This window comes from Astatotilapia calliptera, chromosome 18 (assembly GCF_964374335.1).
Source record: "Astatotilapia calliptera chromosome 18, fAstCal68.1, whole genome shotgun sequence".
NCBI classification, from domain to species: domain Eukaryota; kingdom Metazoa; phylum Chordata; class Actinopteri; order Cichliformes; family Cichlidae; genus Astatotilapia; species Astatotilapia calliptera.
This window is the reverse complement of record NC_137439.1, coordinates 35,712,695-35,729,593: the sequence shown is the minus strand read 5'-3', so window position 1 is coordinate 35,729,593 and position 16,899 is coordinate 35,712,695. Positions and strand designations below refer to the sequence as shown.

The 16,899-nt window shown below is 41.2% G+C and overlaps 1 protein-coding gene across 2 annotated transcripts in view; it reads left to right on the top strand.

Annotated features, from left to right (window-relative positions):
• cdh6 (cadherin 6) overlaps nt 1–5,666 on the top strand; it is a 58,193-nt gene extending 52,527 nt beyond the window's left edge. Inside the window, exons 12-13 of one of the 2 annotated variants that reach the window (XM_026150349.2) lie at nt 4,466–5,043; nt 5,456–5,666. In XM_026150349.2, coding sequence (XP_026006134.2) covers nt 4,466–5,010 — 545 coding nt within the window. In that variant the 3' untranslated portion in view covers nt 5,011–5,043; nt 5,456–5,666. Of the gene's footprint in view, nt 1–4,465 lie in introns of both variants that reach the window. The other variant, XM_026150347.2, reaches the window with a different exon arrangement.
• Nucleotides 5,667–16,899: the final 11,233 nt, after the last annotated feature.

Here is a 16,899-nt window from a genome sequence, read left to right as displayed (position 1 = left end):
CAGCTCCAAATGGCTCTTTGGGTGCTAAAGGTTGCAGACCCCTGTGCTAGAGTGATGATAAAGCTAACAGGAATGAGTCACGGGTCAATTTAAAGTGACAAAAATGAAACAAAATAAACAAAAACTCCTCTGAAAACAGACAGCTACAACAATTAAAGAATGGTGAAAAAGCAGCTGGTGTTCATGGGAAAACTTTCAAAGACTTCAGAAAGCCTGGGGAACTGCTGCCAACCACCACCTTCAAAATGACTCAAGTCTTGCTCCTTGGAAGCCAGATTTTGCACAACCACACATCCTGAAACCCGCTTGTATGTTTCTTCTTATTCTTTGAGCTCCTTGAAAGAAATAACACGAAACAAATCGTGATTATTGAGTAGAAATCTCCACACTACAGCTGAAAGGAACACCAGGCTTTATGTATAAAAGTGCCAATGACATTTATTGATTTAACTGGTCCCAGAACAGTGTTTCACATTGTTCTAGCCCAGGGGCGTCAAACTCAATTGCACAGGGGGCCAAAACTCAAGGCACACTTTAGGTCGGGGGCCAAACAAGATAAACATTTATTGAAGACACTAAAACTGTTTTTTAAACATACATATGAATAAAAACAGACAGGAATATTATTCCAGATTAAATAAACTTAAAAAAAATAAACTTTAACTTTAAATATTTTGCTCTTCATAAAAATATATCCTGTCAAAATTATGCAAGTTAGAAATATGAACATGCTGCCAAAACCCCCAGAAAAAGTAAATGAAAGCAAACACAAGGTTGGAGCCGCATGTAGACGGAGCTGGGCGTTGCTGCAGGAGTGGAGCTAATAAACTGTGCGGTCATTCAGTGTCGTGCTTTCCCTGAGTGCATCATTACACTGCAGCTGCATCTGAATCTGCACAGGTGCAGCTCAGCAAAGTGCGCTGACTTGGTTCAACATTACTTGGCAACAGGGGAAGTGAGGCAGGCTGCACTGGTGCATTAGTGACAGCTTGAAACGCCTTCACCGCATCATACATGTTCATGAACTGACAGGTTTCCTTGCTGAGCTCAAAAACTCTATTGAGAACTTTTATCCCAACTCAGCCAGCGGAGCTCTGCATGAAGGAATGTGGGCAAACTCTGAATCTATTTCCCACATAAAAGACTGAAACTGACGGTGACTTAAACTTTTAGCTCAGATAAAATGTACGGTCTGCGTCACGGTGACCATTACATGCTCCATTTTTAGGACCACACAGCCTTTCCTGGTGTGTGATGCGGTGATATGCTTATAACTCACCGGTACATTTCTCCTGCATCTTTACTCGCATCCTGCTGACTACTTTTTTCACCGCACAGCACCGGCGCTCCATCTGTTGTAAGTCCAACAAGTTTGTCCCAGGACAGTTTCACGTCGTTACACTTTGACATGTTTTAAAAAATGTATTTTCCTGTCGTTGTCCCGTGCATCGATTTAATGTTCAATATTTCCTCTCCACGGATGAAGATGGCCAGCTGTGCAGTGTCCATCATGTCTACTTTCATCCACAGCAAGAGAGTATGGAGTGAAGTTTTTGCTTCTTTCACACAACTGTGTTCTTAAATCAGTGACCGTCTCACAAACCCGATCAGCAATCGTATTTCTGCTCAGGCTCACATTTGCCTAAATCTGCGTTTTGTCTGGACGGAAGACGTCACACAGCTTCATCCTGCAGCTCTTCAGAGTGGTACCGGGCTCATTTGGCTCCTCTGCTACAATAAAACTTGCTTTCACAACAGCTTCAGTTTGTGATTTTGCTCTGATGACAAACGTCTGCTGAAATGTTAGATTCTACTTCCTGTAGTTTCTGCATTTAGGTTTTTCAGCTTATCCTGACGTTTTGTCTCGTAGTGCCGTCTTAAACTAAATTCCTTAACTACAGCCACATTAGCTCCACTAATAAGACGCACGGTTTACCAGCATGTCTGTAAACATATATTCAGCCTCCCACTGGTGCTGAAAGGCTTTGCTTTCAGAATCAACTTTTCTCTCCACCATTGTAAGCGGCTAGCTTCGCAATCCGGTTGTTAAGAGATGACGTGACGAATCCTACTTCCGGGTCTAAAGTAGTCTGCGTTTAATATGGCTTTTGTGTTGTTAACATGTTTAATGTTTTGTATTTTCTTCTATTTGATCTCAAAAAGCTCCTAAAACAGTCAGTGATCCCTGTTGACCTCCCTCGGCTTTTATTACCGCTAATCATTTATTTAAGCTCAGTTTTTAAAACCTTAGGATGTAACTACAGCCCAGCCCATGCAGCAGTATATGAATGACTAACCTCGTATTGTGGATGGATTATCTCAGTTGTTCTCCTGGCTGAAGTTTGGTCCTTTTACAGCATCCTGCCATGCGATTACATTTGTTCCTGACCACCGAGAACACTCACGTTAACTTTTATCGAGTGGAAAAAAAGTTAGCTTGTTTATATTATGCTAACATAGCTGTGTCGCTAGCGGTCACGTAGCACATCATTATATATCAGCTAGCCAAACTTCAGTAACCCTACAAACGTCACTGCTGTTTAGTTTTCTGTCTTCATTTATGCTGGAAGTGATAACAGAGCTGTATGTTTGAATTTGTTTCCAAAACCCTGCAGTCAGGACATGCTATATTGTATTTAGATAGAAGCTAGCGAGCTAACTCCCTGCTAACTTCTAACTCCGTTAAATGTCATAAATTCCGTTTTCATGGATGCCTGGATGTTAAACTCAATTGTTACACCTGGTAGAGCAGAACGCTGATCATTTTATTAAAGATGAAAGACTTTAGACAGTTTTTCAACTCTCAGTAATGCCACAGTGATCGTTTGATATATGGACCTGCAGCGGAGTTTAGGCCCCGACACGGCTAGTGACGTCAGACTGAACAATCGGATAACAGAAGTTTGACTTGATTGAGGTGGGAATGTTCCCAGTTAGCCTAGCGGTCAGCAAGGAGGCTGCAGTGCTGCATTATGGGATCTGTAGTTTGTATATTATTAGCGCCTCATATCGCCGGGCCATGCATAACAATAACAGTACATCTATATAAAATGATCTCGCGGGCCGGATATAAATGTACGCCGGGCTTGGATGTGGCCCGCGGGCCTTGACTTTGACACATGTGTTCTAGCCCATTTTAACTCTGTGTGAATGATGACAGGTATATCCTGTTTAACTGCTCACTTCCTTGTTTAAATCACACCCAGTGTTGGGAAGGTTACTTTTAAAATGTATTCCATTACAGAATACAGAATACATGCCCCAAAATGTATTCTGTAACGTATTCCGTTACGTTACTCAATGACAGTAACGTATTCTGAATACTTTGGATTACTTAATATATTATCGTGCTTTTTACAACAACGTGAATGTACTATTGCTGTGTGATTTATTACTATTACTGAAGGTCCGCGACTCCGAACTGTAGTAAAGGGACCTCTGACTAATAGGGCGGGTCCCTGTCGGCTCGTAGCCGAAAAATAGCTTTACTTTGTTGTGTGGGTCAACTTTTCTTGCAAGAGACAGAGAGAGGCGTTGAAAGATTGCTCCAGAGTTTTCCGGAGGAAAACACGAACACGGTGTACAGTCGAGTCTTAATAGCTTACTTACAGCTGGGCTCGTCAGGCACTCTTCTTGGCTGCAGTGGTTATTATTATATTTACATGCTTCCAGCTCCCGTTTTTTCTCAATGACAACTCGTACCTTTCCACTCCCCTTTTTCTCCCTCCTCGCGCTCACAGACCCATAACGTGTATGGCAGTCCATTCTCCCTGCAGCACGGACTACACTGCCCATGATGCTGCATTCTTTAGAGCTATGCTTGTAGCATTCTGCCTGTTAGCTTAGCACAACAACAACAACAACGAAAAGGCCTCTCTCACCCAGGAAGCACACAGTCGCAGAGAGAGAGAGAGCGTCGCCATGTAACCATGGCAACCGTAACGCTGCCGCCTGGAACAACAGAACGTAGCTGTCAAACCAAACCCAAACAGTCCTGACCCGCGACAATATGAAACAGGAAAGTACCGCAGTGCAATCCATTTATTTCAACAAAGTAACTGTATTCTGAATACCACCTTTTTAAACGGTAACTGTAACGGAATACAGTTACTCATATTTTGTATTTTAAATACGTAACGGCGGTACATGTATCCCGTTACTCCCCAACACTGATTACACCCAACTGCTTTAGGACTGTGAGAGGCAACAGGGTGCCTACCACATAACAGAGTCTGATTTTACCAGTAGATAAAGGGCTTCATTTGTTCCCAGATCTCAGCAACTATTGTGAACAATGTTCATCATAGGGCATAACAAAGAAACACAAAGTGACCAAAAATGAGATCATTTAATTAAGCAGCAGTGGTCCTTATATCTGTTATCTATGGTGGCTGGTTGTTTAAATTCATGCTCCACTGGGACACGATTATAATCTAATCCTGCATCGTTGTTCTCTTTTCTACAGTGGTTGTGGTTCTATTCACAGCATTAAGACACCAAAGGAAGCAGGAACCTCTTATTATCTCCAAAGAAGATGTCAGGGACAACGTGGTTAGCTACAATGATGAGGGTGGTGGCGAGGAGGACACCCAGGCTTTTGATATTGGCGCCCTGCGACACCCAGCTGCTGCAGCTGCCTCTGATGAGGGTGCTAAACAGAGGCGTGACATCATCCCTACTGATACTCTGCTGTATCCAACAACTCGCCACCCTGCCCCAGCTCCCTCCAGCCTGCTTATGCCTCCAATACGCATGGCTGCACGTGATAATGGGGATGTATGCGAGTTCATCAACCAGAGAGTGATGGAGAATGACTATAACCCCACAGCGCCACCGTACGACTCACTGGCCACGTATGCCTATGAAGGAGTGGGGTCAGTAGCCGAGTCGCTCAGTTCGCTAGGCTCGGCTTCATCCGAGGCTGAACAGGACTACAACTACCTGAGTGACTGGGGGCCCCGTTTCAGGAAACTAGCTGACCTGTACGAGGCTGAGGACAGTGACTTCTAACAGCTACACCATCTGTGTCAAAGATGAGTTCAGGTGACATTTAGACCATTGCAGATCTGAGGATAGCAACATTCAAGCTACTAAACTGAGAGAGCTGCCTCTTAAAATTGCTTTAAGAAAATATGAGCACTTGAGCACACATAGACTTCATATAGAACCCAACAGATGTGCTGGTAGGTGCGAATGCCTATAAATAAAATTTGAGATCACCAGCTAAGCTTTGATCTGTCCTCACTGCACACCCGTCCAGAAACAGTTTACCAAGTCATTTTCAAAGGTGATAAAAGTCTTAAATCTCTATTTTTGGAATCTTATGTAGAAATGTTAATCAACTATCACAACGGTGAAGCCCAAATATCTTCAGCTCTAATCATAGGAAACTTTCAAAGACTCGTGGCAGGCCTAAATGAGGTTTGAGTTCTTTTGCTTTCATTCTTTCTTTCAGCTAAGTGCCCTTCTGCTGCCCTGCAAACAGAACAGTGGACGCCTGTTGGAGGGGTCGACTTACTCTTACATGATTGTTTGTCTTTTTTGCTTTCTTGTTCTGGTGGCAGAACTGTGGTTGAACTCATTATACTGGAACTATAATCAGTTGCATCTTTAATTTCTCCAGAGTCTTTTCCTATTACAAAATACAAGTTTATATAACAAAAACAGTTGTCGAGTAATGTTTTCTTTGACAGTATGCTTTATAGTTTCCATCATGTACATGGAGAGTCCATGCCTTCACAGCAGGGGTGTCACTCTTCATGCCGCGATGGAGAGAATGATTGAAATCAAACAAAGCTGCATTCACCATATTTTACATGTAATGTTAAGCATCAAATCTCCAGGAAAATAATCATAAAGTATGGCTACAGACAGGTGCGTTCAGCAGTCCTGTACATCTCTCTCAGGAGCTGGTGAAGACTCGGACACTCTTAACATCAAGACACAGTTGAACATAAACCCTGCGTCACCAACTGTATGCTAACACATCCACCATACCAAGAACACTGTAAATAAGATGCCTTGTCCAGTGTGTAGGATACAGGGGAATCTGTTGTCAGAGATGTGAGTGCAGAATGCAAAAATGTGTTTGCATCAGTATAATGTAAAAATATTGATACAAATAGAGAACATAGACAAAGACCTCTTAAATACTCTAGAATTCTGCTTGTGTGATGATCTAGAATGAATGCTGCTGTACAGCACCATAGTGCCGGGGTTACTAATACATGCTCATACGAGTAACCCTATGGTTACGAGTAACTATGGTGCTGTAACCCAGAACTCTTCAGCGTTTTTTTCCTGGAGACTTCCATCACGTTTCGATCAACGACTGTAGAAGGTTTCGATATTCACTGGTGATCACAGCGACAGCAGCCGCTCCTCTGCAGCCTGTATTTGGATTTTAGCCACAAAGCAAACAATGGTAGAAAATCTATAATAGCAGCCTCCTGCAAGCTTCACCTTTAACCACCTCAACCAGATGGAAGTGTCCGACTAACATCTAGTTACCATTTGAAAGCATGTACCAGAAGGAAGCGTGTTGATGTAAATTCTTAACGAACCCATTAGCATGCATTAGCAGAATGCTATTGATTTTGAACAAAAATCACTTATAAGAGTAATGAAAGTACGTGAGTCATTCTGATGTGAACAGAGAATTTAAAATGGGGGCTAATATTTAGAATCAGAGGTAAATAGCAAATTACGCTCCAATTAGTTTCATTGAGAACCATGTTGGGAGCTCCTGCTTCTGCACCCTGACTGAGCTGAAGCCAGTTTCTGTAAAGTGGAACAATCAGGAACTCAAGACTCCAACTTTTCTTTACATGGGCTAAAACAGCAGGGAAACAGCCTTACAGTAACATCAAGAAATTCAACGTAAGTATTTAGCTTGTCACCAAAGTGTCAATGAGACAGCACAAATGAAGGAATTTCACTTTACAGGGTTTGTTAGACTTGTATTCAAATCAATGGTAACAAACTGTTCCAGGTGAATTTGGTTCAAAGGTGAAAAGCAGCCCTGCTTCAGTCAACAAAGCCCTCGTGGGTTTTTTGGTGACTGGTTACCTTGTTTTCAGTTTCATATCTGTTGTCGTCTCCTCTGTAGTTCATAGTTTGATTATGATCAAAATGTTTTTGCCCAAAGGTCTTGTGGCACAGATTTCACCCACTGGTTTTTGTGGATGAGAAAAAGGAAACCAGTTTGCCTCCTTCACTGGTTTATCTGCTTGCTTCTTCAGCTTTTGTTTTTAAATGCTGTAATTAATAGGGGTGCAACGATACACAAAATTCACGGTTCGGTTCGATACAAAAAAATGTTCATGCCTTTTTAATTTGTCATTTATTACAATTATAAATATATATTTTAACTCAAACGTACAGTTTTTAAATTTAATGTTGCTGAAACAACAAAATAATTAAAAAAAATAAATCTATCTGATTGAGGAATCCCTCATCTTTGGAAAAGAGAGTTTATTACAGAGAAATGGCTCTTTCAAAATAAAAGCTATACTATACGCTTCTTCTGGGCTATATTCTCAGCAGCATGTTAAACATATCAGGTCCCCATAAGGAGAATCCTGTGCTAACGGCTGTCTAAATGACTCGGGTAAAGTTTGCAGCATGCGTGCTTGTTGTTTTTGTCTGCTTCCACTTGTCTTTGCACTAGGATGCTGTCGGAGTAAATGTGCAGTCATATTCGTTGTGTTCCCACTAGTGCTGGCAGCGTTAATCTGAAATGACGTTAACGCCACAACACGGCAAATCTCCGTTAACAAGCTACCGCGGATCGCCCCGTGCGTGGGGCTGGACGGCCAACAAGCTAACAAGCTAACTGCGCTAACACACTAGTTCCCACCCATGTAATTGAGCATTGCGTGGCACATCCAACATACTGTTTTACTTTAGTCCATGACTTGCTTACCTTCAGGGTCATACGTCACATGAAAACCAAAATAATTCCAAACGCCAGATCTGAATGAGGGTGGGGGAGGTTCAGTTTGCCATGTTGCAACGAGCTTAGCTTCTGTCTTGCTAGCTTGCGCTGCACTCAGTGGATCTGCGTTCGACTTATCCGCCTAGGCTGCACTGTCGAACGCAGATCCACTGAGCTCTCAACACAGACAGCATCGTCAGAAGAAAAGTTGATAAAATAAATTTAAAATTTTGTATTGTTTGATACATATGCGTACCGAACCGAAAGCACTGTATCGAACGGTTCAATATCGATACGAGTATCGTTGCACCCCTAGTAATTAAGTAAAACTGGGGCAGTGAATTTGTCATTAGCACTAATTAATGAAGCTGAAGGTGAAATCACAACTGCCAACCTCAGTGATACATGTCATGATTTTATATCAGGGGTTTTGTATTGTGTGTCTCACTAAAAGTATCAGTTTGTTCCAGCTGTGTTTCGTGACCCTGCTCTGAAGGCTTAAAACGAAAATGTCCACTTGTTTTTCCTTTGGCTCCGTATATTTACAGGACACGATGATGATATTCTGAGAAGGGAAAAACCTCAAACGCCACCCAGCTTCACTGTCTGAAACTCACTGTGGGCAGTCTACTCTCTGTATACGATGATGTTTTACTGCTTTTTTAATTTGATGAAAATAAACTTTTGTATTGAAGCTTTGGTCTCTGTCTTACACTCCAGTAATTTCGATGCATGATTACTACAGTCGTTTTACTAAACACTGCTCTAATGCAACAGGAAAGTCCTGCTGCAGACATTTCTTCCAAAACATTTCTTCTGGAAAGCAGGACAGCCGCCGTAAGCGGAGAGTCACATCTCAGTGTTTGGACAATTATGACATTTTTGTATTCAGATTTTGAATAAAAGTGGCTGTAACTCCTGAACAGTTTATGCAATACTTTTGTTAGACTTCCTAAATTTAAGCTGAAAGTCTGTACTTTATATATTCTTTAAAATCCACTGAGGTTATCATCAACTTATGGACGGACTCTGCAATGTTTATAAAAAGTGATTCTAATGAGCATGGATATCAGGAAAGTGATCAGACTCGGATGTAGTGATGGGAGATTTGCTACAGTTTAATGGTGCACAGAGCGCTGTTTCAGGAAGGATGTTCAACAGAGTGGCTTTATTTTAAGCTCTGAGCTGATGAACTCTGAGGACAGCTGGGCTCTGTACGATGAGGCAAGTTCAACCCACCCAGGTTATCTGTTAGCTGTTTCCACAGGAAAAGGAGGCATGGAAACTTTAGGATGTTTCTGGAACTTTTAATTAACTTTTTCTTGTCGCTTCTACAGGCGGTTAAAATGTTCTTGCAACCTGAAGTGTAAACCGCGGTAAAACCCAAACGTCCCACGAATGCACAACACAAGCACTTTACCCTCCTGACAGGGAAACAGAATGGCACGTACCACCTAAATAAATCTGCCATTTCTAAAAGCATATTGGAAAAAGCAGTTACCTTATTTTAACAGCTGAGTGTAACAGAGAGCTTGTGCTACGTCTTTGACCTTTTCACTTTCGCAGAAACAAGAGCAAGCTGGGCTTGCTCTTGTTTTCTTCCCACGCACAGCGGACACTAATGTTTTTGTCACTTTTTATGGAATCAAACTCAAAGTAAGGTCAGTACTTCCACGCTTTAAACGCTGCACGCTCATACTCTCTCCCACAATCGATATATGATCCATTGTTGATCTGCACACAGCTGTTGTCACGAACGTCGCACTCGCTTACGTCACTGTCGTGAGACATTCTCGCAAAAAAAATCATGGTTTTAGTAACGCAGTAACGCAGCGTTCCTACGGGAACTAACGGTAATCTAATTACCGTTTTTGCAATAGTAATCCCTCACTTTACTCGTTACCTGAAAAAAGTAATCAGATTACAGTAACGCTTTACAAGTAACATGTTACTGCCCATCTCTGGTCACATCTCACTTTGTGACTGGGCTCCCACATCTGGGTAAAGGAGGTCCCCATCAGCAGCTCAGCTGGGGTCAGACCTGTATCAGGCATGATGTCTAATCTGATACTCAAAGGAAAACAGTAAAGTTTCTGTTCTAGTAAAAATGTTCCTCCACCTTTTTTCACAGTGTCTCCACTGCACCATTCTGCCATTGGAAGCAGGCAGGATGTGCTACATCAGTCGGACATCAGTCGTGCCTGGACCGTGATGTTTGGCACGATGTGATCTTCCAGACATTTTGAATGTCAGTCCACAAACAGGAGGAACATGTGTGTCATGTGTAGAAGGTGAGGACCCAGAGCAGACAGTCAGGCAGGTTTGCCTTAAACAGAGAATGAGCCGATTTAATGAAGCTGATGACCAGTACACAAACAACACAGAATAAAAAAGGAAAACTGAAAACTTGATACTGCGAGACATGAGGCCAGTTAAAAAATTCCTGATCCATTTATACATTTTTCCTTTAATACCAATCTGATGCAGCTTGATCAGGAGTCCTTCTTTCCACATCATCACTCTGAGTTACTCTTACTATCAGGATTGTTTGTTAATATGGGTCCTGGGCCCTCGATTTTATTCTATTTTATTGTTTTTCTTAGGTTTTGCTGCTCGTAACTTTGTGCTGTCCACTTTCTGCCATGGCCAAACTCTTTTCCATGTGTGGGACTCATAAAGGTTCATCTTATCTTGTGCTGTGAATCAAGTCAGTTCAATTCAATTCAAATGTTATTTTTAAAATGCCAAACCACAACGAGTTGCCTCCAGGTGCTTTATTTTGTACGATAAAGCTCCGAGAATAATGCAGAGAAAACCCCAACAATCAGACCAAGCACGTGATGACAATAAACTCTGTTTAACAGGAAAAACCTCCACCAGGATCATCTGCTGCGGCCAGTTTGTGGGTGACGGGAGGAACACAAGATAAAAGACTCACTGTGGAAGAGAGACAGAGGTTAATAAGAAATGGTTTAATGCACAGTGTTGTATAAACACAGAGTGAGTAAAAACAGTGAGGCTTTGATGCTGTGCCATTTCATGACATTGGAACAGCTGGATCTCCAGTTTTTACCATGGATGTGTTATTGTAAACTCATGACAGCACCATAAAACAAACAGCATCTCTTACTGGTCTTGCCATTTTGTCATTGTGAAGACCGAAAAAGTAAACACTGGTGTTTTTAATTTTACTGAGGAAAATCCTCAGCATAGTCTTTGCACCAGGTGATACAAGTGCACTTGCAGTATTCTCACTAGAACTCAAAATAGAGTACCGTAACATCATGTTATCATTAGAGATGGCCCGATACCACTTTATGTCTGATACTGATACCGATAAATTTGGATATCTGCCGATACCGATATGAATCTGATATAGTGTATTCTTTGATCAATAAAATAGTTTTTTTTTAAAATATCTTGCTGTTTTTGTATAAGTTCATACTCAAGTTAAAAAAAACAAAAAAAACTAAAGCTGTTCTGTTAAACCTGTATGCAAAAAATACACTGCACCTAAAATATTTCATAGTTCAACAACACTGATCAATCTAATAAACTTAAACCTGCTCCATCCTCCCTATTCTGGCATTTTAAAGAGTACTTAGCAGAAATATTAAGCAACCTAACTAATAGGGTTGCAAACTCCCAGCAAAAAGAAAAAAAGGGAACCACGCCCCACCCTCCACCTCATGATGTTTAATCGACGTAATCAACTTTAATTTAATGTATGTGCAAAAAAATTGGACAGAAATCAATTATTTTTCTACAATAATTAAATAGATTCAATATCTTCGTTCAACAGGATTGCAGACTGCACAGATGATACCCAAAGGAAAAAGTACTATAGCTTACTAAGTTAAAAATTTGATTTAATAGTTCTGATATATAATAATGGATTTCTATACATTTTATATCAGATTAAAACTTTGGTTGTAAGATTCAGATAATTATTTATTAAAAGCTCGACATGAGAATAAGAAAGAAAAGTATGTCTTTGTGCTCCCTTTTCCCTGTTCATGCCCTATCGGCCCCCCTGGCTAAACTTTGCTAGATCCGCCCCTGCACAGTTACAGCCGTCAGCTGTAGAAAAAGATCCTGGTGTAGAAATTAATATTAAATAAATTCTAACAGCAGGGGCCCGTTCTTCGTACCTCGCTAAGTAAGTTAGCTGGATTAGATTGTTGACGATTTCGCGTGATCTTGGATCGTTCGGTTCCCCGAAGCTCATCCGGGACTTGCTGTCATAGCAACAGAGCCGTAAGCGTAAACCTGCTCGGGAGCAGGTTTACTTTATGTAAACAGGATTAGATCGCGGCCACGCAGGTATGTCCGCTTCATTTATACGAAAGCAACAGCGATATTCCACCACTGTTTCACCATAAATAAATAACATCAATGTAACTAAAGATAATGCAGCACTTGATCCTTTTATTGATTTCACACAGATACATACAGGTCATTTCCTAAAAAAGGGAAATGTACTATTAACATTCTATTACATGTATGTGATTATTACAGATGTAATTCATATTTCAGAGTAGTAATTGTAAATTACTTCGTGTAATCAAGATGAGAGACCACGGCTATAAAAGCGAAGGTGGATTTGGGAAGTCTGTCGCAGCCATGTCCTGTCCGTATACGCGACCAACCCATTGAGGAAGGTGCAAGATTGATAAGGAGAGTCCTCAGAATTCAGCGTATATTGCGGGACAGACAGGATCCTTTAGCTCAGCGCGACAGTGTGCTCATAGAGAGATATCGATATTCCCGTGAGGGTATTATTCACTTAACCAACTTGTTGACGAGGGGGTGCAGGACCACCACCTGTCTTTTTTTCCTCTGCCCTTTTCTTGGTTGCTGTTATGAACAAACTAACAGAGTATTACAGGCCAGTATTACCTTGCCAAGAGGCGCAAAGCAATCTAAGAGATAAATATTACCATTCTGTAGAATACTCCTGTATTCCACTTTTACTTGTTCCCATGTTCTTGTGGGTCCTGTTGTGGCTCTAATGTGAAAGGGGATATAATATAACATATTATAATATAATATAATGCCATATGATATTGGACAATATAGTGTCATATGATAGATCTACCCTACCGCCTACTGGTGTTGGCCAGAGGGGCCGATGGCGCGATATGGCAGCCTGGCTACAACCGTAGCTGCCTCCACCAGTGTGTGAATGTGGGAGTGAATGAATAGTGGTATCGTAAAGCGCTTTGGGTGCCTTGGAAAGCACTATATAAATCCAATCCATTATTATTATTATTATTAAATTACCTACGAGTTTGATTTGTCAGCAACTTTCTGCCAGCCCTCTCTCCTTGCTTTTGCAGCCTTTGCAGTGTTCTCTTGCGTTTTAATTAAACTCTGAAACTCCTGAAATCCCTCACTCATGAGTTCTTGCTCTGCTGCCGGAAAATACCGAGCACGCCCCTTCGACATTTTCGCCGACCAATCAGAGGGTTGCCGATCAATGTTTCTACTATCGATGCGTAGCCCCTTTTACGACACCCAGTGATGTCACATTCCTGCGTCCAGCTGTAGTAATCGTCAACAGCAGGTGTGTTCGGGGAACCGGATTAGCGAGCTCACGGTTAGCGCGATGATTTGATCTTGGATGTGTCATTTGATCTTGGATGTAGTAAGCGACGTACGAAGAACAGGCCCCAGCTTATCAAGCTTAAACCTGCTGCCGTTATTTATCTGCTGGGATAGTGAAAACTTCTGTTTACGTTTGTTAGTCACTTGGCTATGATAGTAAAGAGTAGACACTGATGTAGCTGACTGGATCTTCTGGACTGTGTTCAGCACAATATTAATTAGTCATTGTCAATTGTTGATTTGTCCTGTTCTCATTGTATGACAAATTATGATGGCAGTTTGTTAGCTGATTGCATACTATGCATACTCTCTCTCTCTTCATATATATGTGTACCGGGGTGGCGGGGGCGCCAGAGGGAGTGTTTCCCCGAGGGGCACCAAACAGGCTAGGACCTCCACTGGCAAAGGGCCTTTGTGACATTCATTAGTGCCTTCACTGACACACAAAACAAAACAACAACTACACGACAGGCTAACTGTACACTCCATGCCAAACGTCACAAATCTCCCACATCTAAAAACTCTCTGTCTCGCTGTCTTTACCGTCACTCCCAAAACTTTCCCCTCTTCCTAAACAACCAAATCCCACGTGTTGACTTTTTCAAAAATTGGTTGACATGGTCCACTTTTCCACCGATAGAAGACAGGTGGCATTTTTTCTTTCTTTACTGTTGTCGAGCTGTCCTTAGAAAACGCTTAAAAAAGAAAATCAAAAGTATTTTTTTTTAAAAAGCGTGGCTTATATATATATATATATATATATATATATATATATATATATATACATATATATATATATATATTATCATAACTGTGGATTTACTGGCCTGTAATTAAAATTTAAAAACTTTGAAGTCCGAACTTTCAACATGGGTTGAAAGACTCGGTGTGGCTGCAGCTTGTTGCTGTGTCAGCTTAAATCAATCATGTGATTTGGAGGTGCAGCGTGTCCGTGGACCCCAGAGGGTTAATAACACTCACCTTCCTTCCATTTCCAGAGTGCAACAACTAACCACCTGTATGAAATCTGAAATTCCTATGGTGTTGTTCAAAATGTGCTCTGGCACAGTCATAGGAATCGCTGGCTACTGAAAACAGGAAAAAAGCCGGTCCTGCTATGGGCTGAACCATTTGTTAATGGTAGAGGGGGGAACACTATGCAATATTTTCAGTTTTAGCATTTATATTCATCATTCACATATATTCAATTATATTTATATTACAGTGTGAATGTGTGTGAATGGGTGGATGACTGAATGTGTAAAGTGCTTTGGGGTCCTTAGGGACTAATTAAAGCACTATACAAATAAAGGCCCTTTACCATTTATATTCACTGTTAACAGTAACTCCACTCAAAGTGTTAATGCTATCTTATTTTTATAAACAACACTGTCATATACAAAACTAGGGTGGCACGTGGGGTGGCAAGAGATCATTTTAGGGGGGCACTTGCCACCCCATGCCACCCTTCTAGATCTGCCCCTGCTGCGATAGCTTCCTTGGAGATGAAATGCTGGTTTGGTAGCGCTCCAGATGCTCAACTAGACCACCGACAGGCACTCCACAGCCACTCTATCACGTGATGCATACTGCTCCGACATGCTAAGGTGATGAGCGGCCAGCTTTTGTGATATTTAATGGATCGGATTACATTCTTTTAATCAGAAAATGATGGTTTTGTTTAGAGCTCTGTCTAAACTTTGGTGCATGCAGTTTGAAGCCAAGCACAATTTATTTTAAAGACACATTCAGTTTGTCACTTAAAAAAATGTGTCAAAATTATGAGCTTTTAAATTAAAGGTTCAAAGTGACACTAAGGACATGCTCAGTCCTCCACTCTTGTTAGTGTGGGGTCATTGAAAAGCAGATGTCCTGTAGGCAGTGTTGGGACTAACGCGTTATTAAGTAACGCGTTACAGTAACTACGTTATCATTGTGGTAACGAGCACGGTAACTAGTTATTATGCCAAAATCAGGAACGCGTTACTCAATACTGGGATTTAGATAGGGTCGTTACTCGTTACTTCGTGTGGTGGCTATCGCGGAGCTTCCACAGATTCAGTAACATTAGCAAGTGGTGGAGGCCAGCAGGTGGATGAAGGAAAAGGGACGCGGCCGCCGGTGTTGTGCCAAAAAGTGATTGTCTGCCAAAAACTGATTTCCGGTATTTGCCAAAAACTGATTGCTCGTATTTAAACTGCTATAAGTAACTTGTTGGGCTATAATATGTGAAACATATGTCAAATGCATCCCTCATGGATGACATAAAGTCATCTTGAGCCACAAACAACATTCGTGTAACAAGGTAGAAGCCGCAATCAGTTTTTGGCAGTGACTTTTATATAACCTTTATTTATCCAGTTAAAAAAAATCTCATTAACATTAAAAATGTCTTTTGTAAGAGTAAGTTGGCCAACAGGACAGCAGAAATGGCAGCAAATATTACAATATTTCCGTAAAAATATTTTAAGTGGGGATAAAGGACCGGATTGGTTATAATGTAAGTACAATAGCAGAGAGTTGTAAAGATACTTGAAAAACAGATATTGTTTTAATTCTCTATATAACCCCCTTGTAAACCCTGTTCACCGAAGTCTATTTACGAACATACGTAAAGATATTACACATAAAAAATACACAGAAACATTGGAAATCAATTTTTGGCAGACAATCACTTTTTGGCACAACACCGGTCCAAGTGTGAACTGAACTTCAGGTAAGAAGTTATGACCTGCAGTCTCTCTGGGTCAGATATGAACCAAGTTTAGGTGGAGTTTATTTTCGTTATTCTGACTTTTTCCGTACTGCGTGCTAGCTAGCATGACGGAGTTTCTATACAGCTGGGTGGTGCTATGAAGTTAATGATGTTGAACTTTATTTTGTTCATAAGTTATTAGAGTTGCCAACCGTCCCGTCTGGTATTCAGAGAAATATTACGCGTTTCTTATTGAGGTGAAAAAGAACAGTTTGTCCCGTAATTCAGCTACAATGGAAAAGACACAAAGCTGGAGTTATTCTGTGTCTTTGCTGCACAGCTGCCTCTTCTTCTCTCATCCTCCCCCCTCCCTCTCCCGTTTCTTCTTCAATCATGAAACTGATCAATGATCAGCTGATCGTCTCTCTCGTTTGTTAATCGTCCACTTTGCGCCAGAAAGAGGAAACCAGCAGATATTGCGCTAAACAACAGCAGCACGTTTAAGCTTGATCAGCTGTTGTTAGAATGTATTTAATATTAATTTCTAGTATCAGCTGATGTTTGCTGGAGCCACAGCTGTAAAGCTGCTGGTCATGATATGGTTTGGATATGTGGTGAGAGGGAAACATGAAGATGAAACCAGGAGATGTCCTTACTGGAT